This window comes from Nomascus leucogenys, chromosome 10, assembly GCF_006542625.1.
Source record: "Nomascus leucogenys isolate Asia chromosome 10, Asia_NLE_v1, whole genome shotgun sequence".
Classification (NCBI taxonomy): Eukaryota; Metazoa; Chordata; class Mammalia; order Primates; family Hylobatidae; genus Nomascus; species Nomascus leucogenys.
In genome coordinates this window covers 87,820,317-87,847,957 of record NC_044390.1, presented here as the reverse complement: position 1 = coordinate 87,847,957, position 27,641 = coordinate 87,820,317, and the positions used below count along the sequence as shown (strand labels likewise).

At 51.9% G+C, this 27,641-nt stretch overlaps 1 protein-coding gene across 2 annotated transcripts; it reads right to left on the bottom strand.

Annotated features, from left to right (window-relative positions):
• Nucleotides 1-233: 233 nt before the first annotated feature.
• Nucleotides 234-27,119, bottom strand: CABP1 (calcium binding protein 1). Of its 2 annotated transcripts, XM_003280286.4 has the most exons (7): nucleotides 17,012-18,034; nucleotides 11,411-11,590; nucleotides 7,691-7,721; nucleotides 7,260-7,403; nucleotides 6,758-6,867; nucleotides 6,381-6,528; nucleotides 234-683 (listed from the first exon to the last, which is right to left on the bottom strand). In XM_003280286.4, the coding sequence occupies exons 1-7, from the start codon at nucleotides 17,054-17,056 to the stop codon at nucleotides 658-660; spliced, it is 684 nt and encodes a 227-aa protein (XP_003280334.1). In that variant the 5' UTR covers nucleotides 17,057-18,034; the 3' UTR covers nucleotides 234-657. The 2 variants fall into 2 exon arrangements, with proteins under 2 accessions (XP_003280334.1, XP_030677367.1); XM_030821507.1 differs by lacking the exons at nucleotides 11,411-11,590; nucleotides 17,012-18,034 and adding an exon at nucleotides 26,340-27,119.
• Nucleotides 27,120-27,641: the final 522 nt, after the last annotated feature.

The window sequence follows — 27,641 nt, the reverse complement described above, 5'->3', positions numbered from 1 at the left end:
GAGATCACGCCACTGCACTCCAGCCTGGGTGACAGAGCTAGACCCTGTCTCAAAACAGAAAACATGGGAAGTTCAAAAGAACCCTCATTTGACTTCATCTCGAAATAAATAAATAAACAAATAAAAAATGCTGAATGCAAAAATGATCAGCTGGTTCTGGGCATGCAGCTTGTATTCAGGAAATGTGAGGGTCATCTAACCAGGCCCAAGGAGGAAAGACCATCACGGCTGTCTTGCTCTTGGAAATATTTTTATTGGTTCTGAGATAACAGGGCTGAGGCGAGCTGGGACGGGCGCAGAGCGAAGGTGGGAGGCTTTGCCCTGGGGCGGACATGCTGTGTGGGGTCTGCTGGCGGGCTCCCTGGCCCACCCAGCCAGCAGCAGCTGGGCACATGGCCCTTGGCGCCTGGCATGACCTCTGCCGGCTTGGCACGGTGGCCTCCTCGTCAGCGGGTACCCCCGCTTTCCAGTTGCAGGAGTTAGTCTTTCACAGTGCAGAGGGGTGGGGGTCCGGGGTGGGCGCCTCCCCGGGGTGCAGGCAGGCCCCATCTGCCAGTACATCCTGGGCTCTCGGCGGCTACAGCGGGTGAGGCAAGCTCTGGCTCCTCTTCGCCCCGCCTTTGGGAGCTTGGCAGTTCTGGAGGGGCCCTCGCGGCCTCAGCGGGACATCATCCGGACAAACTCTAGAAGGGTAGAGGAGCAGCTGGGGAGCAAGCAGCAGCCAGAGGCCTCCCCACGGTGCTGCCTTCAGACCCCATCCCATTGCCACTGCCCCAACTCTGTGCTGGTCCCCCATCCATTCCGCCCCCTCCAATCCATCGACACAGCAGCCAGCGAGAGTGTTCTAATCTGCGGATCTGACCCCGCGTAAACCTCCCACGGCTCTCCACTGGAAAATCTCCAATATCCTGACACAGCCTCATGGCCCTCCCTGATCTGGCCCCAGCTGACATCTCCAGCCATATCTCTCGGGCTAACTCCCAACCTCTGTGCTCCAACTACACACATCTTCTTTTCAGCCCCTCAAGTGCAGCTGGCGCACTCTCTCTCTCACCTCTCAGCATTTTTTTTTTTTTTTGAGATGGAGTCTTGCTCTGTCACCCAGGCTGGAGTGCAGTGATGCCATCTCAGCTTACTGAAGCCTCCACCTCCTGGGTTCAAGTGATTCTCCTGCCTCAGCCTCCCGAGTAGCTGGGATTACAGGTGTGCACTACCACGCTCAGCTAATTTTTGTACTTTTAGTAGAGACAGGGTTTCACCATGTTGGCCAGGCTGGTCTCCTCTCAGCTTTTCTGAAAGCAACCTGTACCCCCTCCCTTCTTCTTCTTCCTCTTTTTTTTTTTTTTTTTTTTTTAATGTAGAGACAGAGTCTCGCTCTCTCGCCCAGGCTAGAGTGCAGTGGCATGATTATAGCTCACTGTAATGTCAAACTCCTGGGCTCTAGCAATCCTCCTGCCTTGGCCTCCCAAAGTGCTGGGATTACAGGTGTGGCCACCGTGCCCAGCACCCCCCTCTTTTTTCTTTTCTTTTCTTTTCTTTTTTTTTTTTTTGAGACGGAGTCTTGCTCTGTCGCGCAGGCCGGAGTGCAGTGGCATGCTCTCGGCTTACTGCAAGCTCCACCTCCCGGGTTCACGCCATTCTCCTGCCTCGGCCTCCCGAGTAGCTGGGACCAGGCGCCCGCCACCACGTCCGGCTAATTTTTTGTATTTTTACAGAGACGGGGTTTCACCATGTTAGCCAGGATGGTCTCGATCTCCTGACCTCGTGATCCGCCCGCCTCGGCTTCCCAAAGTGGTGGGATTACAGGCGTGAGCCACTGCGCCGGGCCTCTCTCTCTCTCTTTTTTTAAGGGGGATTTTAGGTTTACAGCAAAATGTATTAGAAAGTATGGAGATTTTTTTCTGCAACCCCTGTCCCCGCATATGCATAGCCTCCCACACCGACAACATTCCACACAGAGTGAGGCATTTGTTATAACTGAGAAACCTACACTGACACATTGTTATCACCTGGAGAACACAGTTTACATCAGGGTTCATTGTTGGCAATGTACATTCTATGGGTTTGGACAAATGTGTAATGACATGCATTCTCTGCTGTTGTATCATACAGAACCGTTTCTTTTTATTTTTATTTATTTATTTATTTTTTCGAGACAGGGTCTCACTTTGTCACCCAGGCTGGAGTACAATGGCATAATCTCGGCTCACTGCAGCCTCGACCTCCTGGGTTCAAGTGATCCTCCCACCTCAGCAATCCAGGTAGCTGGGACTACAGGCATCCGCCACCATGCCTGGCTAATTTTTTTTGTATTTTTAGTAGAGACGGGGTTTCGCCATGTTGCCCAGGCTGGTCTCGAACTCCTGACCTCAAGTGATCCTCCTGCCTCAGCCTCCCAAAATACTAGGATTACAGGCATGAGCCACTGTACCTGGCCTCATACAGAATAGTTTCACTGCCCTAAAAATCTTCTCTGCTCTGCCTATTCATCCCTCCCTCCCCCCAACCCCTTGCAACCACTGATCTTTTTACTGTCTCCATAGTTTTGCCTTTTCCAGAATGTCATATAGACAAAATCATATGGTATGCAGTGTTTTCAGATTGGCTTTTCACTTAGTAATATGCATTTCTGTCCCCTTTTCACCATGTCTTCTCATGACTAGATAGCTCATCTCTCTCTCTCTTTTTTTTTTTTTTTCTTTTTGAGACAGAGTCTTGCTCTGTTGCTCAGGCTGGAGTGCAGCAGTACCATCTCAGCTCACTACAACCTCTGCCTCCCAGGTTCAAGCGATTCTGTGTCTCAGCCTCCCAAGTAGCTGGGATTACAGGTGCACACCACCACACCCGGCTAATTTTTTTTGTATTTTTAATAGAGAACAGGGTTTCACCATGTTGATCAGGCTGGTCTCAAACTCCTGGCATCAAGTGATCTGCCCACCTCGGCCTCCCATAGTGCTGGGATTACAGGCATGAGCCACAGAGGCTGGCCTAGCTCATCTCTTTTTAGCACTGAGCAATATCCCATTGTCTGGATGTGCCACCGTTTATTTATCCATCACTTACTGAAAGGACACCTTGGTTGTTTCCAAGTTTGGACAATTATGAATAAAGCTGCTATAAGCATCTATGTACAGATTTGTGTGGACATAGGTTTTCAACTCATTTGGGTAAATACCTGCCCTTCCCTCTCACCTGGTGGCTCTTCTCATTTTGGGGGGCTCTAATTATTTATAACCTCCTCCAGGAAGTCTTACCTAATCCCTCCCTGCAGCTTGGCACAGGCGCCCCCTCTATCGCAGCCCCCTGTGCTTCCCCCAGCACACATGGATTATGCTATTGTTTTCTCTGGTTTTCTTGCTGGTCTTGGGCTCTTCCAGGCAGAGACCAGATCTCAGGACACAGCAGATGTACAATGCATCCTCGTAGGGTGAATGGGGGATGCCAGGCTTTCGAGAGCAAGGCTGTCATCTGTGGTGGGCGCTACCTGGATACAGGGAGACCTGAGATTTTCAGATCTGGTGATAACAAAGCCTTCTCTCCAACTATTCACGCTCCCCGGCCTTGAAGCCCAACTGCTCCTGAGAGAAAACCTCCCAGCCTTTGTGTTCTGGACACTCACGGTCTCTGGCACATGCTTATCTTGTCTTTCTGCTCAGAATGCAAGTTCCCGGTGCACAGAGTCAACATTTTACCCTTTTCCTGTATCCCGTAGTGCCTCACATGGTGTCATGCACAAGACTGCATTCTGCTGTCATTTCAGGCCTGGGGCTGTGCCCCAGCTCTGCCTCTTAGTAGGCAGGCAATCTTGAGCTAGTTATATTACTTCTCTGAGCCTCAGTTTCCTCATCTGTAACATGAGGTTATAATAATGCAATCCATAGAGTCATTGTGAGAATTAAATGTAATAATATGTGTGAAGCTACTTAGTACAATGACTGCACATAAGTGTACAGTAAATTATAACTATTATGATTATTATTGATTCTTTAAAAAGAAAGTCTTTGAGGCTGGGCGCGGTGGCTCACGACTGTAATCCCAGCACTTTGGGAGGCCAAGGCGGGTGGATCACTTCAGGCCAGAAGTTCAAGACCAGCCTGGCCAACATGGTGAAACCCTGTCTCTACTAAAAATACAAAAAATTAGCCAGGCATGGTGGCGCACCCCTACAGTCCCAGCTACTCGGGAGGCTGAGGCACAAGAATCACTTGAACCCGGGAGGTGGAGGTTGCAGTGAGCCGAGATTACGCCACTGCACTCCAGCCTGGGCGACAGAGCAAGACCCTGTCTTAAAATAAATAAATAAATAAATAAATAAATAACCTTTCACTGAGCACTAGCTGTGTTATGCAGGAAATGCAGAGATTAAGAAAATAGGGTTCTTCTTTCAAAGTTCAGAGTCTATTGGGAAGACAACTCTAACCAGCAGTTAGGGGACAGTGTGAAGAACAGGTGAGTCTGACGTGCTGTGAAAACCCAGAAAAGAGGAAGTTCAGTTTGAGGAACCAGGGAAGGGTGCTAGAAGGAGTCTCACCGTCGAGTCACGAAGAATGTCCCTTGGGCTAACAGAACTTAGCCCAAGTAAAAAACAGGATAGGCCAGGTGCAGTGGCTCACACCTGTAATCCCAGCACTTTGGGAGGCCGAGGCGGGCGGATCACCTGAGTTCAGGAGTTCGAGACCAGCCTGGCCAACATGGTGAAACCCCATCTCTACTAAAAATACAAAAATTAGCTGGACGTGGTGGTAGGCGCCTGTAATCCCAGCTATTCAGGAGGCTGAAGCAGAAGAATCGCTTGAACCCAGGAGGCAGAGGTTGCAGTGAGCTGAGATCATGCCATTGTACTCCGGCCTGGGGTACAAGAGCGAGACTTTGTCTCAAAAAAAAAAAAAAAGAACAGGATGAAAGCCCTCCTGGTGGCCAGGCGCAGTGGCTCACGCCTGTAATCCCAGCACTTTGGGAGGCCGAGGCAGGTGGATCACTTGAGGTTAGGAGTTCAAGACTAGCCTGGTCAACATGGTGAAACCCATCTCAACTAAAAATACAAAAATTAGCCAGGCATGGTGGTGGCCGCCTGTAATCCCAGCTACTTGGGAAGCTGAGGCAGGAGAATCGCTTGAATCCGGGAGGCACAGTTTGCAGTGAGCCAAGATCCTGCCACCACACTCCAGCCTGGGCAACAGAGTGAGACTCTGTCTCAAACAAACAAACAAATGAACAAACAACAACAAAAAAGCCCTCCTGGCAAAAAGATCAGTGTATTCAAGAGGGACCCTAGCAGCTTCACTGATCACAAGTATTTTGGTGGAGTGTGAATGAAGGACTGTGAGTTGTGGCTGGGGAGGTGAGCTGTGGTCAGATCTTAGAGAGCCTGAGTGTCAAGCTGAGGAATGTAATGTTCAGAAAACACCTACCGTGGATGGATGCATGCATGGGTAGACAGATAAATGGATAGAGAAGGATGGGTGCAGATGGACACAGGGATGGGTGAATGGATGAGTAGATGAATATAGATGGGGAAATGACTGAACAGATAGATGGATAGATCAATGCAAGTATGGGTAGAAGTATATGCAGACAAAGAGACATGAATGTGTGAATGGAAGTATAGAAGTATGAACACATAGAGAGATCTATATAAGTAGATGACTACGTAGATAGATTCATGGGTAAATATAGAAAAGAATGAATAGATGCATGAATGGACAGATAAATGCATGGATAAATTGCTATAGGAATGATTGTTTAGAGATGGAGGAATGGATAAATAGGCATATGGACAGATAAGGAGATAAACAGATGAAAAGATGGAGAGATAGATATGGAAAGATGGACAGATAGATGGATAGGTGGATGGATGGATGGATGGATGGATGGGTGGATAGATATGTAGACGAATGGATGGATGGATGGATAGATATGTAGACGAATGGATGGATGGATGGATGGATAAATGGATGGATGGATGATGGACAGATAGATAGATAGGTAGATGAATGGATGAATGGATAAATGGACAGATGGATGGATAGGTAGAGGATGGATTGATGGATAGATGGGTAGATAAATGGATGGATGGATGGATGGATGGATGGATGATGGACAGATGGATAGATAGGTAGATGAATGGATGGATAAATGGACAGATGAATGGAAAGGTAGAGGATGGATAGATGGATGGATGGACAGATGCATGAATAGATGCATGGGGAAGGGATGGGAGGTGGATTAGATGGGGGCATGGATGGAGGGATAGGAGGATGAAAGGGCTGGGGGTTGGAAAGTTAGGGCGGATTGATGGTTGCATGATAGATACACAATTGGAGGGCTCCATGGATGGCCACTGCTGGCTTGCTTCTCTCCCACTTTCAAGCCCCACCTACCTTCAAAGTCCACTCGTCCATCCCCATTGAGGTCCACATCTCGGATAATTTCCTCTATGTCTCGGTGTCCCACCTGATGACCCAGGAGCTTCCTCATAGCCTCTCGCAGCTCACTGGTGCTTATTTCCCCATCACCGTTGGTGTCAAACTAGAGAAGGCAGGAAGGGAGGAGGGTTGCCCCAACATGGCGATTGGCAGCAGCAGATCCCAAAGTTGAGCTCCTTCTCCAGTGTCATTGCCCCCCTTTACCAGAGACCTTTCTCTGTCCAAGCTCCCTCCCCTGATCTGGGACTTGGGGCTCAGGCTTCTTTTGAAGTATTTATACTGCAGATAGGATTCCAATAGCCGCCCCATGCCTGCCTGCCTCTGTCCATTACCTCTCGGAAAGCATCTCGCAGTTCCTTTACACCAATCATATCTGCTGTCTCTGCCAGGAGTTTAGGCCCCATTAGCTCCACGAAGTCATCAAAATCTACATGGCCACCCACTGGAAAAAGAGGAAAGGGCTAGGTCATCCCCAATATACCCATTCTCTGTCTTCAACTAGACAACTGACAGAATGGGCAACCCCTCCTTGACCTGCTCATCAGACAGAGACAAACTCAATAATAACAAGAGCCCTCTGTTCATTTCTTCCTGTGAGCCAGTTATTGGGCTGTTTTACAGATATTCCCTAATCTACTTTCTGGGCTCCACTCCTCCAATTCAACCCTCATTTTACAGGTGAGGAAACCGAGGCTCAGGGAGGGTAAGTGGTTGGCCCCAGATCACAGAGCTGGAAAGAGGTGGATGCAGAATTTGAAGCCAGTCCTGTCTGACTGCAGAGGACGGCAAGGGTGAGGACCGGAAGGGATGCAGGTGCCTGGTAGAGGGACTCACGGTTCATGTTGATCTGCTGGGACAGTTCGATGAGCTCCATCTCGGTGGGCATGTAGCCCATGGTGCGCATGCAGTTGCCCAGGTCCCGGCAGTTGATGTAGCCATCCTTGTCCTTGTCGAATTCTCTGAAGGCCTCTCGGAGCTCTGGGGAAGTGAGCAAAGGTGGATGTGGTCGGGGGTAGGACCCGCAGAGCCTCTGTGGGCAAAGGCAGCCCAAAGGCCCACCGGCATGGAAAGAGAGGCCCAGGAGCTTCCCAGGATGCTGGGGCACTTCTCTTGCCTCCTGTGCACACCTTCAGCAGCTGGTTTCACAGAAGATACCCCACGTTGCACCAGGCCCCATTCCCAGGGGCCTCTCTTCCCATCAACCTCCCTTCCCACACCTTCCTAGAGGGCTAGGCAGTCCTTTCCCCCAAGGGGCCAAGTTTTACCTTCAATTTCCTCTGGTCGCAGTGATCTATCCTGAAACAAAAGAACGTGTCCTATTAGCCATGACAAGAGACCAGGAAGTCACAAAATATCTAACCTGGGGGCCATCCAAGTGGCAGCAGGCACTGGGTAGGAGGTGATGAGGATGCAGCACAGGTGTGCCTGGATCAGATCCTTGAGGGGAAAAGAAAGCCCCACATCTCCCTTAGACATAGAAGCTCCTGGGCCCCTACCAGGAGATGCCCAAGGAGCCACCAGCCCCACCAGCCTGGGCACAGAACCTCTGTGCCTCCAGCTCTTGTTCCAGATACAAGAATGGGTCAGCAGGAGTTTGAGGCTGTAGTGCGCTATGATGGTGCCATTGCACTCTGTCACCCTGGGCAACAGAGTGAGACCCTGTCTCAGGAAAAAAAAAAAAAAAGAATGAGTCAGGGAACAGAGCTTGTCTGGTGACAAAAACCTGCAAATAAAACAGGGTCCAGGGAGGTCACAATAGGGAGAAGAGAGCATCACCCAATGAAACAGGAAGAGCAGGGCGACAGAGGCTGCAAGACAACAGAAGAGGCGCAGGAGGGGAGAGAAGGCAGGGCCATCCTGAAGTGGGGGTAGGAGGACAGGGAGGAGTCAGGGGGAGACGTGGCAGCAGAATGGGGCTGTGCCTGCTTCCCAGGACCTGCCCCACCTTCTCCAATTTAACCCCCATCCCTATACATTCCCCTGTCACAGGACACCACATAGGACCCCGGGGGCCACCAGTGCTTCTGGCTGCAGCCAGGGTCCAAAAAGCACATGTCTCCAGCCTCAAGCAGTGCCCAGGTCTCCTGGACAATCAAGGCAACCCTGAATCTAGGCGTCAGAACAGGTGGCAGAGACGTCTCCAAGGAGCAGGCCTGGAGGAAGCTCAGGTTGGTGAGGTGCCAGTTGTCCCGGGCCGGCCCAGGAGGGAGACAGACTGGCATGAAATGGATACAGGTGCCCAGCTGGACCTGGTTAGTAGACTCCAAAAGTGGCCTTCAGCGTCCAGCCTCCCGCGTGTTGCAGCTCTTTGCCTTTGGTCAGGGAGAACGCCAGGCAGGCGTGCCCATCCTGAAGAGGCTCACACAGGTATGGGCACACCTCTCATGAACACAGACACGCAGGCATGCCACAGGGAGCATGCTGCACCTCCACTGTGCACGCAGGCCGTTCCAGCCAACGGGGCCAGGGTGGGTAGAGACAGCCACTCCAAACTGGCCCCAGAACAAAAGACGACAACACCAGAAAATCTGCAGATCATCTAGAAAGGGAAGGGCTGCTGAGTCACATCTCGTGGGACAACCAGGTGCATAGGACCAAGAGCTCAGAGGTAGCTCTGTGTGGCAGGACAGTGTTGAGAGTGTGTGTGAGCTCGGAGGGAGCAGGCTGCAAGCTCCCAGCTCCGCCAGGCTTGGGGTAGGGGTAACCCGAAGGGAGGCGTGTCTCTGAGATGACTGCATGGACATTCACCTAAAAAGCTCGCCATGGGCCAGGCACGGTGGCCCACGCCTGTAATCCTGGCACTTTACGAGGCCAAGGCAAGGGGATCACTTGAAGCCAGGAGTTCAAGACCAGCCTGGGCGATATAGTGAGACCTCGTCTCTACAAAAAAAACACCTTGTTTTAGTTAGCCAAGCATGGTGGTGCACGCCTGTAGTCCCAGCTACTCGGAAGGCTGAGGCAGGAGACTCACTTGAGCCTGGGAGGCAGAGATTGCAGTGAGCCAAGATTGCACCACTGCACTTCAGCCTGGACAAGAGAGTGAGACTCTGTCTCAAAAAAAAAAAAAAAAAAAAAGCTGGTGATGGTCCCTGGCTCAAGGGTAGGTCACAGCCACTCCAACACAAATCCATATGTTCCTAGACGTTTTTGGGTGACCAAAAAGGATGTTTTGTGCAATGGGTCATACCAGCAGTCTGTGAAAGTGAGTGAGTAAGCACACGTGTGTACACATACATGCAGAGCATACTCCCTAGGACCAGCTACTGAGACCCAATAAATCCTTTCCCATGCATCAGGCCGTAAGCAGCCTCCCATTTCTCCAGGGCCCAGTTCTGCAGGACTTGGGAGGAACAAGCATTGCTGACCCCATGGCAGCCCCTTCCGTTCCTCCTGTATGCCCAGAGCCCCGGGGACAGCAAAGCCAGGTGCCCCTTCACGGGGTGTGCCCGCCACCAGAGCTGGTCTGCTGAGCACTGATGGCTGGTCCTTGGATCACACTCCCCGTGCACAACAATAGCTATGTGTGTTCTCTGCCCTGGAGTAGAGCCAGGGATGCCCATTAATGTGCCAGGAAGATCACGTGCAGCAACTCAGGGTCAGGTGGAATGGGGTGCAGGAACACGCCTTTCTCCCCAATTCATGTGGTTGGGGAGACGCACTTGGGCCCTAGAGGCAGACAGACCTGAGTATGAAGCTCAGATCTACTTCCTCAGGCAGGTCACTCTGTTGTTTGAGCCACAGTCTCCTCATCTGTAAAATGAGTTAATACCAGTACCCACCTCAAAGGGCCTTAGTGTGCATTCAGTGAGACAAGCTATTAAAGTGTTTAGCATGTGGCATTCAATAAACGCAACCTACAAATGTTTACCTGTATAACATCCTCATTAGTCCTCTCCTCTCTTTGAACTATTTAGCTACTTGTAGAAAGCTGGCCAATTCAGTAGCCTCTAGCCACATGTGGCTATGTAAATTTGAGTAAGAATAACATAAAATACATAATTCAGTTCCTTAGTTGCACTAGCCAAATTTCAAGTGGTCAGTAGCCACATGTGGCTAGTGGCTACTCTATGGGACAGCATGGAATTTAGAATATTTCCAACATTGTAGAAAGTTCTACCAGATAGTGCCACATATACAGAGTTGTCATTAGGAGCACAAGAGGCTTTTGAGTCAGACTATCCAAGTGTGAATCCTACCTCTACGACCAACAAGCTGTTACCTCGAGCATGTGACCTCTGCACACCAGTTTCCCTCCTTCCTTCCTTCCTTCCTTCCTTCCTTCCTTCCTTCCTTTCTTTCTCTCTCTCTCTCTCCTCTCTTTCTCTCTTTCTCTCTCTCTTTCTCTCTTTCTTTCTTATTGGAGTCTCACTGTGTCGCCCAGGCTGGAGTGCCATGGCACGACCTTGGCTCACTGCAACCTCTGCCTCCTGGGTTCCAGCGATTCTCCTGCCTCAGCCTCTCAAGTAGCTGGGATTACAGGAACCCGCCACCACGCCCAGCTAATTTTTGTATTTTAGTAGAGATGGGGTTTCACCATGTTGGCCAGGCTGGTCTCAAACTCCTGACCTCAAGTGATCCACCCACCTCGGCCTCCCAAAGTGCTGAGATTACAGGCATGAGCCACTGCGCCCAGCCCAAGTCAGTTTTCTCATCTGTAAAATGGGGATGATAAAAGCACCTACCTCTTAGGGTTGCTCTGAGGCTTAAATGAGGCAATCCGCCAACACACTAGGCACAGTGCTCACCTAGTAAGGGCTCAAAACAATGTATCTGATATTATTATTATTATTATTATTATTATTATTATTATTATTTTGCTGGTGGATATGGACTCACCAGCACTTTGTAGCCATGAGTGGAAAACTCTGGGGATCAGATTCATAAGTTGCGGGTGTGAGCTCTGTATAGACCCCTTCTTCATCCCAGCACCTCCTCACACCCTGTGAAGCCGAGTTCAGCGGGCTACACTGGGCCAACTTACGTACAGGCTGCCTGTTCTCAGCGAAGCCCTTGCGCAGGAAAATGCAGGCAGGGCCCAGCAGGTTGTGCATAACTGCGCAGTTCTGGGCCAGCATCAGGAGCGGTCCCGGGAGCTCGGCGTCGGCCGCCAGCCCCTCCTCGCTCGTCTGCACCACCATGTAGCTGGTCTGTTCCTCCTGGCACATCTTCAGCCAGCACCAAGCAAATGCAAAAGAGAGGCAGGGTGTCACCTCCCTGCCCAGCCTGGCTCCTGGTCCCGGGAGGGGCTTTCCACAAGAGGGGACCCTGAGAGTCAAGGAGCGGGATTCAGAGAGCCCTGAGCGTGCACAGGCATCAAATCGGTCCAACAGACGGAGTATCCAATCCTTGACGGAAATGGTGGTTCCGGGGAGAGCTGAATGTGATGCCCTCTGTGTGGCACATGCACACGTGCACACACACACACACACACGCACTGGCACATTCGTATGCACAGAATCACACACCCATGTGCATGAAGAGACAGGAGCTGCCGGGGGCTTCTATTCTCACCAATGGGAAGTGTTCACTCAGAGCCTAATGAAACAACATCCTTTCCCAAAATGCTCCCAACCTCCCAGTTCAATCAGTCTCCAGGGCTAAGTCATTCCTCCCAGCTCCCAAACGGACTTGTCCTACCCCAGCCAGATCCCCGCTGGAAGGCTGTGAGGGCAATCGGAGCTGGCAGCATGGAGACCAGGCTTGGCTGGTCTGCCAGACTGGAGGTTGCACATGCAGGTGCCATTGCTGACATAAACGAAGCAGGCAGGGTGTGAGAGGTGGGGACTGGGGCAAAGTGGAAACATGCCCCCTCCTTTTTTGTGTGTGGCTAGTGCACTCTGTCGCCCAGGCTGGAGTGCAGTGGCGTGATCTTGGCTCACTGCAACCTCTGACTCCCAGATTCAAGTGATTCTCCTGCCTCAGCCTCCCGAGTAGCTCGGTTTACAGGCACCCGCCACCACACCGGCTAATTTTTTTTTCCGTATTTTCAGCAAAGATGGGGTTTCACCATGTTGACCAGGCTGGTCTCAAACTCCTGATCTCAGGTGATCCTCCTGCCTCAGCCTCCCGAAGTGCTGGGGTTACAGGCGTGAGCCACCGCACCTAGCCGAGATGGTGCCCTCTCTGAAGAGGCAGCACTACTTAACTCCAGCCCAGTGTAACCAGATCTGATTTAAAGCACCAGGTGGGCCACACAAGGCACATCTGTAGGTAGGATTCCACCCAGTTTGTGATTTCAAGACTAGACACTCTCTGCCATCCGCCAGTTCTCCTTTTCCTCCCTCCCGCCTTCTCTGGCTCCCTGCCTGGCCCAGAGTGCCGGACCTCTAGAGGCTAAGGCAGGGGCCTTCTCTGGCTCCCTGCCTGGCCCAGAGTGCCGGACCTCTAGAGGCTAAGGCAGGGGCCTTCTCTGCTTACCTAATATAGCTGTGCTCCCAGGCCCTGACCAGCCGATCCTCCGCCCTGAAGGTTCCCATGCAGCTATAAAAAGTCAGCACTGCCTACAGACCTTCCCCTTAGGACAACAGCAGCATCCAGACACAACATTCAGTTCTCCCCAGCCTCCCGGGATGCCCAGTGCCTCTCCAGAATCCAGCTCCTGCACTCTGCCTTCAGCCTGGAGTTTACATACCTTCCTTCAATGTGGGGGGATTTGGCTAGAGTAGGACCTTCCCAAGGAGCGACAGGAGCTGAAACCCTGAGGGCTGTCTTTGTCTGAGAACTGCAGGTCTGCACACCCTGTCCTTCTATCCTACTGCATTCTACTTGCAGTCAGATTCCTCCAGGGCAAAGAAGGCCTTGCTTAGGAGAACATCCCAAGACCCAGGGGCAGCCTGTCCTTCCAGGTTGAGATGCAGAACAACCTCCTGCCCACCGTGTCCTCTCCTGCTTCCTCTCCCCAAAGCCCTGTGGGGCTACAGACGGAGACTCCCTTCCAACTTCCTAAGCCCCTTCCAGGCCTAGAGATGGTGGTGCAGTGTTCTGGTTCCCCAAAGGGGAAAGAGCTACTCAGGCTGGAGGTGAAGGAACTCAGTCCCAGGGTCAAGTTCAATGAGTGCAATAAATGTCTGTTTTAGGTGATCCCAGAACTTGAGGGATATCAGACAGGCCAACAGCCCCTCCTGGTTTGATATCCCAAAGACTTGTGATTCAGAGCCTCAGCTTCACTCCCTCAGACTTCTGGGACCTAGACTAGAGCGAGGCAAGACTAGAGCGAGGCAGAACAAGAGAGACTTTCCCATCTGGGAGAGTGGATCAAAGCATGCCTGAGATGACAGTGACTGGCCGAACCCCCAGGAACCAGTCTCAGGTGATGTCTGCAGAGAGTCAGCGTTTTTGTTTCTGGCTGAATCTTCTGCACTTGGCTCAGAGATAGCATAACCCAGGAAGGCGGGGAGGTAGCAGGTGGCACAGAACTCCAAGAGGTGAGCCAGACGTGGTGGCTCACGCCTGCCATCCCAGCACTTTGGGAGGCCAAGGCGGGTGGATCACCTGAAGTTGGAAGTTCAAGACCAGCCTGCCAACATGGCGAAACCCCGTCTCTACTAAAAATACAAAAATTAGCCGGGTGTGGTGGCGGGCACCTGTAATCCCAGCTACTTGGGAAGCTGAGGCAGGAGAATCGCTGAACCCAGGAGGCAGAGGCTTCAGTGAGCCGAGATTATGCCACTGCACTCCAGCTTGGGTAACAGAGCGAGACTCCATCTCGAAAACACACAAAAAAAAACAAAAAACAAAACAAAACAAAACAAAAACTTTAAAAGGCAGTTTAGCCTGCTGGCTTTGGGCTCAAACAGTCTTAGGGACAAATTCTGGCTCTGCCACTTGCTTGCTGTGTGACCTTGGGCAGGTCATTTCACCTCTCTGTGCTCCAGTTTCCTTCTCCATACTGTGGGAGATGATCATGACTAGTCACAGGATTCCTGCAACAAGTAATGAGTTATACACATAAAGTGCTCTGCATGGTGGCTAGGGCATGGCAAGAGGAGGTGAATAAATAGAGTTGCCATAGTGATGGCAATGATGGCGATGATGATGGTGGTGGCAGTGATGTAATTTAAGAGATGCTGGGTGCCAGAAGGCATTTACTTCTGGCTGCAGAAGAAGTGGGGGAGCATCTGCCAATCAGAAAAGAAATGAGAAGGATGGAGAGGAATTTGCTCCCATGAAGAATGGAGCAGTGGTAGCTGGGGAATTTCCACTGCATCTCTTGATCATAATACTGCCTGGCACCAAGTTGCCCCAGAGGCTGCAATTCTTCTCTGGCCAATGATGGCACCTGACAGCCTTGTCCTGCCCAGCTCTGAGCCTGGTGCAGGCTGACTCTCACCATTTCCAGTTCCCCAGATACCGCTCAGGAAGCCAAGTGGGCAGCAGCCCATGGACCGACAATTTCTTCTGGCACCAAGGCGACGTCTCCTAAGTGTGGCATGGCAACAGGAGGGGCAAGCGTGCCTCATGACCTAACAGCTTTCTAATAACACAAGCTGGCCAAGAGTATGCATGTCAAAGCTCCCTCTCGCTGAATGACGCTGAATGAAGGTCTTCAAGGAGAAGCCGAATGAGGGAGTGCCTGGTGAGCGGGGAGGGGACTGATGCGCTGAGCGGGAATTTGGACCAGATGACTTCTAAGGTCAGATCCGGAAATCTATGAATAACATTTCTGACAGCAGGGGAAAGAGAGAGGCAGCCTCTCATAGAGGAAAAAATAAAAATAAAATGCCAGCTCTGATTTTACACAGACCAGGGTTTAAATCCCAGCTCTGCTTCCTATCGACTGTGTAACCTTAGGAAGGCTCTATCTCTGAGTCCAGCTTCTTTCTCTATAAAATAGCCAAAAGAACTACGTAGTGGAAAAGAGAAAACGAGATAACAGACATTAGGTATGTTGTAGATATTTAGAAAAAAAAGCAATTACTAATACTATGATAGAAACATGAAATTGAATGCAGTCAGTTTTTTTTTATCTTTTACTCTATGGACTGAAAATCTCTCCTATTTCCTGTTTCTCCTCCATCCCGCTTCTCTAAAACCCAGAGCAGAACAATTATAGTTATGATGACAAGAATACTAACATTTATTGACTACTATAGGCCAGGCACTGTGCGCAGCACTTTATTTCATTCTCAGAATCACCTTAAGAGGTGGATATTAGCATGCCCAATTGATGGATGGACAAGGGAATCGAGGAACAGAGAGGTTAAGTAATTTGTCTAAGGTCACATGGCCAGAAAGAGGAGGCCTTTGTAGTCTGACTCTTAAGCACACTGTTGTGTAAGGGAAGATGGGTGGGAAAGAAGGATAATCCTTGTTCTTAAGTTCACTTCCTCAAGCTCTGGATGGAACCTATTACAAGGGCTAATTCCGATCACTTTCTGCTTCTCTGGAACAGCGCGGAGGCCACTTCCGATGCAGAAGACTCCCCTAAGAAGGTACCAGATTATGGGGGAGGTGTGCATGGAAGAAACAACAAGCCCTTGGAAGGATCCAAGGAACAGCAAAGATTAGAAGGAATTTGATGTGAGCAGCTTAGCCAAATGAGGAAGACGACAAGCAGAAAAGCCCAAAATGTCCTAAATTGAGAGGCTGTTAAACTGACCGAGATAGGATGGGGTTGGGGATAGAGACGCCAATAGCTCACCCAAGGCCATAGGTAAGTCACTTAACCCCTCCCTCTGAATGTCAATCAAGTTCCCTGTCTGGAAAATGGAAGAATTGGAGGAAAACAACCCCATCATTCCCTCTTCCTTTAAATAATATCTGAGTCTCTTCTATGGCCTGGCTACAGAGGGCTAGAAAAATAGGCAGAGCCCACCTAACCCAAAACTCTATAGGTGCAAACCCAGCCTTGCATGAAAGATGCTTTAGAGATGATCATTTTCTTTCTAAAAGGAATTTTTGCAAAAAAAAAAAAAAATCCAAGTGTATGGTGATAAAGCCACCACAGAAAGTGACTTACATGCAACCCCTGCTCAACACATCACCCGGGCAGCCTACTTCTTAATGGAAAACTCCTGGGCCCTAAAACCACTCGGGTCCTATTTGAGATACTCTGACTTAACTCGAGAATTATTGGGGAAGAATTATCGTTTGGTTCCTTTCAGTAGCGATGGGATCTACTTCAAAATCCACAATTCTGAAGGCTTAGAGGCCATCAGAGAGGCTCACAGACCCTCAAAGGATATGAATGAGTTCCTGGCCTTGCTGCTGGGAAGGGTCTTCAGATTCTGCCAGTTTTAAGGGACTTGGCCAGTCCCTTGAATGACTGAGGTGCCAGTCAAGTTCACTGACATCTTAAGGATCCACCCTTTTCATTTTACATCCCAGAAACCCCAAGGCTACACAGTTTCTTTCCTAAGCCTTGTGCAAATTCCCAAACACAGTTTCACTCCGACCCCCATGCCCAAAGCCTGGGACACAGAAAACGGCAGTAGGAGGGTGTTTGGGGTAGAAGCAGGGAGGCAGCCCCGGACAGAACCCCTGGGAAGGGTAGCAAGCTCCAGCCACCCTTTCTGTGCCCAACCTCTGAGACAGATGGTGAGATACCCCTAATCCCCAGCCCCAGATCTTGGAAACCAAAAACATACCTTCCTTGAGAGATTTCTCAGTGGAGACTTGACACAGTTGCCCATCCTAAGTTGAGGCAGCCCCTCTTGGGATCCCCGGGTCCATGAAGGAGGCTCCTGGGGGACTGAGGGACTTCCGTCCCAGTCTCTGCCAACCCCAGCCTCCCTCCGTCTGTGCCGTTCTTCCTCCAGGACGGATGTGAGCCCTCTCTTGCGCGCGTGCTCTCTTACTCGTCTGCCTGCTCCTGCTCTCCGATTTTTTTTTTTTGGGGTGGATTTTGTGTGTGTTTGTGTGTGGGTTTCACTTTCTGGGCACTTTCTTAAGGAGATGAAAGCAGAAGGGGAGAGTGCAGGGCACAGGGAAAATCACCTCGAGAGCTGATGGCAGAGGGGAACCAAGCTGGAGAAGGCTGCCGAATCATCTACTTCAGATTAGCGCTCAGTCCTCTCTCTGGTTCTCTCCCCTTCTCTCGGCCCCTCCTTTCCCCGCTGCCAAATCTGCAGGGAGATGGCCTCAGGGAGGGGGGCCCAGAATGGCAGCTGCGGCTGGGAATTAGGCCAGCAGGCCCAGAAAGGGAAGCTGGCTAGTTTGGGTTCCCGAAGCCAGGGTGCCTGCCGCACAGCTCCCAGCCTTATGTGCGCGCGCACACGCACACACACACACGTGCATGCACGCACACACACACACGCACACACACACACATGCATGCACACACAAGCACTCAGGGAGATGAATGCCCCTTCCAAAGAGCAGTGAGCTGGACAAGCACTCACTGCCCCTGGCAATTCCAGCTGCATTGAGAGCTACGGCTCCAGTCGAGAGCCTGGGAGGTCTGGTGACGCCTCCATCATGCTCCATTTTTCACACTTGCCTTGTCACTGAAATGGGACGAGGCTCGGGAGCCGGCAGTGCAGATGAGCCAACAGTCAGATCAGATCCTTCTGCTCTGTGTGCAATATCTCCGACTCAAAGGAAACCAGGAGATGGCCCCAACAGGAGCATGACGGAGGCAGCGCAGGCAGAGAGAGCATGAGCAAAAGGTCTCAGAACCTCCTCCTCCTCGCCCCCTGCCTCATCCAGAGCAAAGACCTCTCCTCAGCTTCCTTGGGGTGCCGAGCAGAGAAGAAGCCCTTTACGAAGCGCTCTTCGAGGTCCCACAGCTGGAGCTTTTTAGGTGACTGGCTCTTCCTCGTCCTTCCAGGGTCGGCTTTGATATGAATTCATCTCACGCCTCAGATGTCCCGTTTGAGACCTACAGCCCCAGCCAGATTCCCCGCGTGCAAGTGTCCCTGTTTCCTGCACCCAGCTTTTTCCAGCAGGGGGCACCAGAGATAGACTGGAAGCAGAACTCCTCCCAGGCCCCCGATGCAGCCGATTCTTGCCCGCTAGCTCAGTTTTCAGCCCGGAGAGCCTCCTTTCCCAGGAACTTTTGTCCCATGTGGGGTGACTGCTCAGAACTCCTGTTAGGAAGATGGGTGGGGGCGCTGCACAGAGGGTGCTCACTCCTAGGGAGCTGGGAAGAAGGTCCCTGGATAACTCCTTGACCTCCCCGGTGCTGCTGCTGACAACCACGCAATGGTTTAATCAGGGGAGTTACTCAGCAGCCTTGTTTGGGCCAAACCTCTGGAGGGGGAGATGGAGGAGGAGGAGACTGGGGGGGCGGGTATTGATGACTAAAGAACAGAAAAGAGGGTTATGATGCGTGTCTCTTGGAAACAGCATGAAGGAAGCAGGCCCAGGCAGAGGTCAGTGGACTCCGATGAATGGGAAGGACGGGGAGTTGAGTCTAGCTCTGCCAGCTTCTTTTTTTTTTAAGACAGTGTCTTGCTCTGTTGCCCAGGCTGGAGCGCAGTGCCGCAATCTCAGCTCACTGCAACCTCTGCCTCCTGGGTTGAAGCGATTCTCCTGGCTCAGCCTCCCGAGTAGCTGGGATTACAGACGCACACCCTCATGCCTGGCTAACTTTTGTATTTTTAGTAGAGATGGGGTTTCACCACGTTCAACAGGCTACTCTTGAACTCCTGACCTCAGGTGATCCACCTGCCTTGGCCTCCCAAAGTGCTGGGATTACAGACATGAGCCACCATGCCCAGCACTGCCAGCTTCTGACTGGGTGGCTGCCTCCCATTCCTGAACTTCAGTTTCCCCCACTGGAAAATGGGGCTTTCCCTAGCTTGCTTATATAGCATACATGAGAAAGTGTGAGACACCGAATAGCTACTGGATCGGTAATTATTTAAATGGAAGAAAGAAGTATCACTTGTCCAGTGGAGAAATGTCAGGCACTGTGCTTGGCTCTGGGAGCGTTGTTGGGGGATAAGAGAAACACAGTCCCTGATTTCAGGGTGCTTACATTCTAGCAGGTGGGCAGGAAATATTAGAGCTGGGACACAGTTATCTGATTACATTTCAGATAAATGCTGTGAAGGGAAAACACAAAAACTCTGAGAATGTGAACGAGGGGAATCTGAGTCTACGGGATCAGGAAAGACTTGCAGGCAAAATCTAGAAAACAGACCATATGTAGGCTCCTTTGAAACAATAGTGCTCACTAGGGACCCCAGAGGGAAGCTCAGGTTAAGGTCCAGGTATGAATGGGTGGATATATGTAAAGGCCAAAACAGCACAGCGTAAAGCAGAGATTCTCAATGCTGGCTGTAGACTGGTATAACTGGGGAGCTTCCCCAGAAATTCTGACTTAATTCTGTCTCCGATGGGCACCGGGCATTGGTATTGCTCAGTACTCCCAGGTAATTCTAACCTGCAGCCGATGTTGGGAAGCACTGATGTAGAGGCTAAGAGCTTGGGGCAGGGCGTGGTGGCTCACGCCTGTAATCCCAGCACTTTGGGAGGCATAGGCAGGTGGATCACCTGAGGTCAGGAGTTTGAGGCCAGCCTGGTGAACATGGTGAAATCCCATCTCTACTAAAAAAAAAAAAAAAAAAAAAAAAAAAAAATACAAAAGTTAGCTGGGCGTGGTGGCAGGTGCCTGCAGTCTCTGCTATTCGAGAGGCTGAGGCAAGAGAATCCCTTGAACCCGGGAGGTGGAGATTGCAGTGAGCTGAGATTGCGTCATTGTACTCCAGCCTAAGCAACAGAGCGAGACTTCGTCTCAAAAAAAAAAAAAGGCTTGGACTGCGGAGTCACACTGACTTGGATTCAAATCATGTCCTGGGCCGGGCATGGTGGCTCACACCTGTAATCCTTGGAGGCCAAGGCAGGAGGATCATTGAGCCCAGGAGTTTGAGACCAGCCTGGACAACATAGTGAGACCTTGTCTCTATTTAAAAAAAAAAAAATCTTGTCTGCTGCTTAGTAACCATGTGGCCTAGAGGACATGTTGATCTTTCTCGGCTTCAGTTTCTTCATTTATAAAATAGGGATTCTAATAGCACCTCCCACAGGGCTCTTGTGAGGAGCTAATGAGATAATACATGCAAAGGGCTTGGCACTGTGCCAAGCATCTAGAAAGCGCCGTCTTCCCCTGCCCAGCATTGGTATTAAAGGGCCAAGCGTGGCATCCATTTGTTCAGCAGGGCATCAACTCAGTCAAATCTGGTGGTTCCTGCCCCCTGCAGGCGAGTCCGGGCATAGCACCCACTTGTCGACCTTGGGATATGCCTCTGTCCTTGGAAACAGGAGACAGGAGCCGGCAAAACCAGGCCTCTATGGAAAAATTACACACTTTGAAGAAATCCCATCCTGCTTTGGGGGCAGGTGCAGGAGCTGATACTAGCTTGAGGTTTGAGGATAGCAAGGGATCCAGGGATTTTGATGTGCTTTAAAGCTTACTTAAAGCTTACTTGAGCTGGGCAGGTAGGCAGGAGGGACAGATGGCTCAGACTTCAGTAGGAAATTTTAAAAGGGCTGAACAGCTGGGTATGGCGGCTTATGCCTGTAATCCCAGCACTTCAAGAGGCTGAGGTGGGAGGATCAGTTGAGGCCAGGAGTTCAAGAGCAGCCTGGGCAACATAGCAAGACCCCATCTCCATTAAAAATGTTTAAATTAGCCAGGCATGGCAGCTGTGCCCCTGGTCATAGATACTCAGGAGGCTGGGGCAGGAGGATCACTTGAGCCCAGGAGTTTGAGGCTGCAGTGAGCTATGATTGTACCCTGTACTCCAGCCTGGGTGACAGAGCAAGACCTTGTCTCTTCAAAACAAAACAAAACAAAAAACAAAAAAGGCTGAACGGTGGGGGCTTCCTATAAGGAGTGAAGCATGTTGTATGCCCCCACCTCCCATCTCTATCCACTGTGGCAGCAGCCCTTGGGCCTCCGGAAGCCCTACTTTGAGTGCTGGAATGGAATAACAGGATCAGAGGGATAAGAAGGATAAACTCATTGCTGATTATTCCTGATTAGAAGGGAGGCTGGCCTTTGGCCCTCGTCAGTTCTATCACCAGCATTTGAACTATCACCAGCCTTTGAACTTGGATGACAGCCCAGTACTAAGACACTCAGGGAAAGCTGGAGTGTAACGTGAGAGGTGCTTTGCAGATGCTTCTGACAAACAGGGAACACACTTATGTGACTTCCCACCAAAGCAGCATGGCACATACAGAACATGCAGGTATTTTCAGAGACATGCAGACTACAATTCTCAGCACAGTCCTGCCACCTACTTATTTACTTATTTTTAGAGACAGGGTCTCACTCTGTCACTGTGGCTAGAGTAGAGTGGTGCAATCATAGCTCACTGCAGCCTCAAACTCTTGGGCTCAAGCAGTCCTCCTGACTTGGCTTTCCAAAGTGCTGCAATTACAGATGTGAACCACTACACCTGGCCCTGCCTTGTACTTACTATATGACCTTTGGACAAGTCACTTCCTCTCTCTTGAGCCTTCCTCATTTCTTTATTTTTTTTCCAGTCTTCCTCTGTCACCCAGGCTGGAGTGCAGAGGCACAATCTCAGCTCACTGCAACCTCCACCTCCTGGGTTCAAGCAATTCTCATGCCTCAGCCTCCCAAGTAGCTGGGGTTACAGGCACCCACCACCACACCCAGCTAATTTTTGTATTTTTAGTAGAGACAGGTCTCACTGTGTTGGCCAGGCTGGTCTCAAACTCCTGACCTCAAGTGATCCACCCGCCTCGGCCTCCCAAAGTGCTGGGATTACATGTGTGAGCCACCGTGCCTGGCCAAGCCTTCATCGTTTCTAAAATTGTTGTGGTGGGGGTGGGGGGGTTGATGCTAACCTTCACAGGTAGCTGTGAAGATAAGAAGATACTTTGTCCACTGTGCAGTGGGCTCTAGACTGAGGCTCAAGTGCCATTGTTGCCTCTCAAAAACAGCTGGAGGCAAAGGCCGACCTCCTGGAGGACTCTCACTGAACTGACTCCAAGCCACTCCTATCACCTGTGGCTGATGTTAACCACAAGCTGACCCTCACTTTCCCTCTCCCCAGGCCCCAGAGAAAACCTATAGGGGCTCCAAGCCCTCTCAGAGAGAAGGAGGGAGACACATGACTGGAGCAGGAGTGAGGAATAGACACAGCCCTATCTTAGGAACATAGGCTTAGTGCAATTAAATCCATGACCCAAACCACCATGGCATCTCTCCCCATCTAAACCACAGGAACTGGCCAGGCGCGGTGGCTCACACCTGTAATCCCAGCACTTTGGGAGGTTGAGGAAGGTGGATTACTTGAGGTCAGGAGTTCGAGACCAGCCTGGCCAACATGGTGAAACCCCATCTCTACTAAAAATACAAAAATTAGCCAGGTGTGGTGGCAGGCACCTGTAATTCCAGCTATTAGAGAGGCTGAAGCACGTGAATGGCTTGAATCTTGGAGGCAGAGGTTGCAGTAAGCCAAGATCATACCACTGCACTCTAGCCTGGGTGACAGAGTGACACTGTGTCTCAAAATAAACAAACAAACCACAGGAACTAAGGAAGCCTCTGAAGTCCGGAGGCTGGTGATACCATTGATTCACTCATTCATTCATTCATTCATTAAATACTGTGATCCTGCTATGTGCAAAGCAGTATGGGAACAGGGATAGCCTATCTGTATTAGGAGACATGTTTCTACAGCTGGAAAAATGAGAAGGATGGGACAGAGCTGTGGGTTTTATCCACATTTGCCTCCTCCATAAGGCATGTTTCTTCTCAAGCTCAGGGTAAGGAGCAGAAAGCCTGTTTCTTAAAATAGTCTTCCAAGACCCAAAGCCCCATGTCATCATGCCTCTGCCGAGTTAATTTCTGACATCACATCTTCTCTAGGCAGCTGGGTGGCATGTCCTTAGCTGGCCACAAAGAAGGAGTACGGAAGATCCTTTGACATTCAGCTCCTTCCCTTAATAGCCATCCTCACCTGGCTCAGAATCAGCTTTCAAAGTACCTTACCCAGGCCCTCATTCAATTACCCTATTAATAACAGCAATAACATTAATGAAGGCTGCCCTTTATCCAGCACCCACTATGAGCCAGGCATTTGATATCCTTAATCTTGTGTAAGCCTCCTAATAACTGCAAAGCAGTTTTTGTCAATCTCATTCCTGGATGAAGAAACCAAGACCAGAGAGAGAAAATAACATGTCCAAGGTCACAGAGATTGAAAGTGACAGAGCCAGGATTAGAACTTGCATCTCTGCTATCTCCCAAGCCACCATTCCATGCCTTAGCCTCAAAACCATGCTGTCTCCCTGCATATGCAATAAGGATGCTCTATGAGGTCACCGGGAGAGTTTTCATCCCTGTTTCCTTTAAGGTAGGAATTCATCTTGGTGCCTTCAGTGTCATTCTGAACCCTGGCTCTCTGAGACTATTACAAATGAAAAGGAAGAAGGCCTTGGTAGTTAATCAACAATAACAACAACAAAGAAGAAGAATAACTAACACTGATAGAGTTAGCAAGGGCTCCGTGCCAGGCCTGGGCCAAGCTCTATCTCTCCATATCCCATTTAATCTCCCAAGCACCCTGATGATCCCTACGTTGCAGGTAAAGAAATAGACTTGGCCAGGCACGGTGGCTCATGCCTGTCATCCCAGCACTTTGGGAGGCTGAAACAGGTGGATCACTTGAGCCCAGGATTTTCAGACTGCCCGGGCAACATAGTGAGACCCTGTCTCTATTATAAAATATATTTTTTAAAAAAGAAATAGACTTAATGAGGTTAGGCAATTCAGTTAAGTTAAAAACAAATGAAACTTGGGGAGACATCAAAAATATACTTCCCCAGGGCTGTATTTTGTCCCAAGCAGATCTTAACTAAAAGTTTCTGTATTCAGAACCCCATCTGCCTTCTCTTGGTTCTGACCCTGCCTCTAAGGACAGAAATCTCAATACGAAGAAAAGGGAAGAAAAGATTAATTCCTCTCTGTCACAGGAGACTGGAGGCTCTGACACAAAAGTCCCAGCCTGCGTTTGCTGTTGTTGCTCACGTAGATGACTTGGAGGTGTCAGATGGAAGCCCAAACTGAATGTGCTGGGCTTTAAAGTAAAAGCCCGCAGCTCTGAGAGGCAAGAGCTTCCACAGCGAGGTAGTAAATATTTGATGGGAACTTCCAGCTCCTCCTGACTCAGGTGACCCTGGCGACATTTCAGAACATTGAGCCGGAAAATTCATTTAATGACTGAGAAATTAGAAGGAGAAACAAAAGCACGTCGCTACAATGCTCGGAGCTCAGAAAGGGCTCATGTAGGCAAATTCTGCAAGACAGGAAAGAGAGGACTCTTTTTTTTTTTTTTTCAGGAGCTGAGTCAGATCAGTAGCAAACTGAGTAACCAGAAAGTGTATGATTCTAGGCCAATGACCTACCCTTCCAAACTGCTAGGTACAGCCAGGCCCCTGGCTATCTGGTTCACTGTTGTCTTCCTGGTGTCTAGCAAATGTCTGAACAAACAAATCACAGGAACTAAGGAAACCCCTGAAGGTTTCCTTAATAAATGCTCAAGAAATAATTGATAAACGAATGAATTGGTATCACCCATTCAACAACCCAGCATTCCTGCTGCAACCCAGCCCCAATCCAAAGACCACTCGTGCCCTGACAGCCTACACCTCCTCATTAACACAAACCACTGCAGTGAACTCCCCTGATACATCGCCTCACTAACTCTCACGGCTCTGCATCCAATCTCTACTCCAGAGAACTGTTTCCAGCTAACTCGGCTAACGAGGGCTCCCTGCAGGAACAAAGCCACACACCACTGCCCTATGGCCCCACCACAGCAGCCCCACGCAACCCAAATCCATGTGCGGCTGCCTTCATGTCAGACCTCCACCAGCATCAGCCACTGCCGAGTAGTATTTTGAAAAGAAATGTGCAGATCTGAAGCAAAACACACAGGGCCTCCTTGAAAGTCTGATCCGGCGTGGCAAGCCAGGAGCTTGAAACAGCTTCTTTATGCTAGATCTTAGCACAGAAAGGCACAGGCCCCCCCTGTTTCCCTACAAACCACGCAAACGCTCTCATCAGACCTCTGCATGACACCTCTCGGAGGCTGCCACAGAACTGTCTCAAAGCTGTGCCAATGAGTTTGACTTGATTACAGACTCCGAACTAGGGGAAACCCTGGCTTTTTTGCTCAGGAGTTCAGAGGTTTCCTTCTACTGAGCCTGTTTCCCCAGCAGCACAGCCTCAAACTGTAGACCTGGATTGTGACTACGGAGCTGCTTTTAAAGGGCAGGCTCCCAGGTGCCTGGGACTCTTGAGGGAAAGGCCCGGGGGAACCACTGATGACCTCTTCGTGGCCTTTCTGACCCTTCCAATGGCATCCCTGGAGTGACAGCCTCCTTAAACCACTCCGAAGTTCTAGTTTGCGCCACAGCTCTGCATGCCCCTCCATGCCTACCCAGACACCTCTTCTCTTTCCTCATATTTTTGGATCTCCTAACTTTTCTCAGGCCTTCAGGGACATGATAGGCAGTGGCTAGTGTCCCTCGCCCTCAAGTAATTCTGTGTTCTCTGAGGTCCCCTCTCTTGACCCCCAGACTCCAAACCGCTTGCTCTCCTGAGTCGCTCCCTGGCGGTACTGGCCAGAGGCCAGAGGAGTGGGTTTGGCGCCACCTGCTCGGAGCGCCCCTCCTCGACCCCCGCAAATCTCCAGGAGGGTCGTAGAGGTCGCTCTCTTCCAGGACTGGCGGGTTCCGGCGGCTATGAGGGAGGCTAGCGGGGAGGGCCTTGCCCCAAGAGGCCCGGAGCGTGGACAGCGCACGGGGTGCTGAACCAGGCACTGGGAGGAGGAGTGCCGGCAAGGGCGCCAGCCCGGGGAGGACGAGGTGAGCCGAGGCGTGACCCGTGGGGGGCCACGGGCCGCGGGAGGAGGCTGTGGACGCGCAGCCGCGGCCGGCAGGGTCCCGAGCGCCTTTCCAGGGAGCGCTGACGGGAGGCGCGGCCCTTACCTGGCCGAAGGCGGAGCTGAGCATGGGGCGCAGCCGGTGGAGGAACGGGTCCGCCTCGGACGCGGCGGCTGGAACGGAGTCCCCGCGGCCCGGGGCTCGCAGAGAGCCCCGGAGGCCGAGCGCCGGGGACAGTCCCCGTTCCTCCCCATCCCGCCCGCGGGCCGGTGGCAGCGGCGACGACGGCGAAGGTCGGGACGCCGCGGCCGGCAGCGCCTCCCGGGGCCTGCAGTGCGCCTGGGGGAGCCCACGCTGGCTCCCCCGCGCGCCCTCCTCTCGCGGCGCCGGCCGGCACAGGGGCCTCCGCGAACTGGGGTCCCCGGACGACTGCGGCGTCGCCGGGCAGGAGCCGGGTAGCCGGCGGCTGGGCAGCCCCGGGTCCCGGGCAGGGCCGTGGCGGGGAGCCCGGCTGCCCCCGCTCGCCGCCGCCGCCTTCAGCAGCGACGTCTTGGACTCGCTTTTGGCGATGTGCGAGCTCATCGCGGCGGGGCCCGCGCTCGCATGGCCCGGCGGGGGCGGCGCGGTGCGGCGTGGCGCGGGGCCCCTGGCGGGCAGAGAACGGGGCGCCCGGCGGGAGCCAAGCCCGAGGACGCGCTGGAGGCGGGCGCCGTCCCCCGGCCGCTTAAATGCGGCCCCGTCGCCGCCGCCCATGTGACAGCGCAGCCTCTACGCCCGGAGCCCGGAGCTCCCGGCGGCTGGCGGTGCAGATCTGGGGGCGCTGCCGGCTGTCCCCGGAGAGCCCACCCCCGGCTCCCTGGCGGCCCAGGTACCGCCGCGCCCCGCCCCTTGCCCCGCCCCGCCCTGGGGGAGCCCCGCTTCCGGGCGGCCCCTGGCGGCGAAGGGGACGCTGCAACGCCGAGCGGGAGCACGAGGAGGGAAGAGGCTTGGCAATGGGCCGCAAAGAGGCCGAGACCCCGGGAGTGCCGGCAGCGCTCTTTAGCACGCCTGGAGGCTCCTGCAGAGCCCCGGAACCGCCCGAACCTCCAGAAATGCAGGCAGAGTGCACTCCCCAGGGGGTACAACTTTGGCAATGAGGACTACAGAGGTCCGAGGAGAACCGGAGACCCGAGGAGCGTGAAGGCACTCTATGACACCACTGCCTACAAACGCAGGGGCTGGAATGCAGTGACAGGACACTGCTGGGAGGAAAGGCTCCCAGCGCCTCCGTGTGGGGCTGCCTCCACTCCCAGTACCGTGCGGGGGGACTAGGACGACCCTGGTAACTCAGCCACAGGATATCAGTTCTCAGAATAGAAGAGAAGCCAGGTCTGGCAGCACCTGATGATGGTAAGTCTCAGGTAGGAC

Coding starts and splice junctions, on each gene's coding strand:
- CABP1 (XM_030821507.1), bottom strand. CDS start 26,987: ATGGGCGGCGGCGACGGGGCCGCATTTAAGCGGCCGGGGGACGGCGCC. Junction 7,722..26,339: donor TCAGCTCCGCCTTCGGCCAG/GTAAGGGCCGCG, acceptor CTTTTGTTTCAG/GATAGATCACTGCGACCAGA. Junction 7,404..7,690: donor GCGACCAGAGGAAATTGAAG/GTAAAACTTGGC, acceptor TCACTTCCCCAG/AGCTCCGAGAGGCCTTCAGA.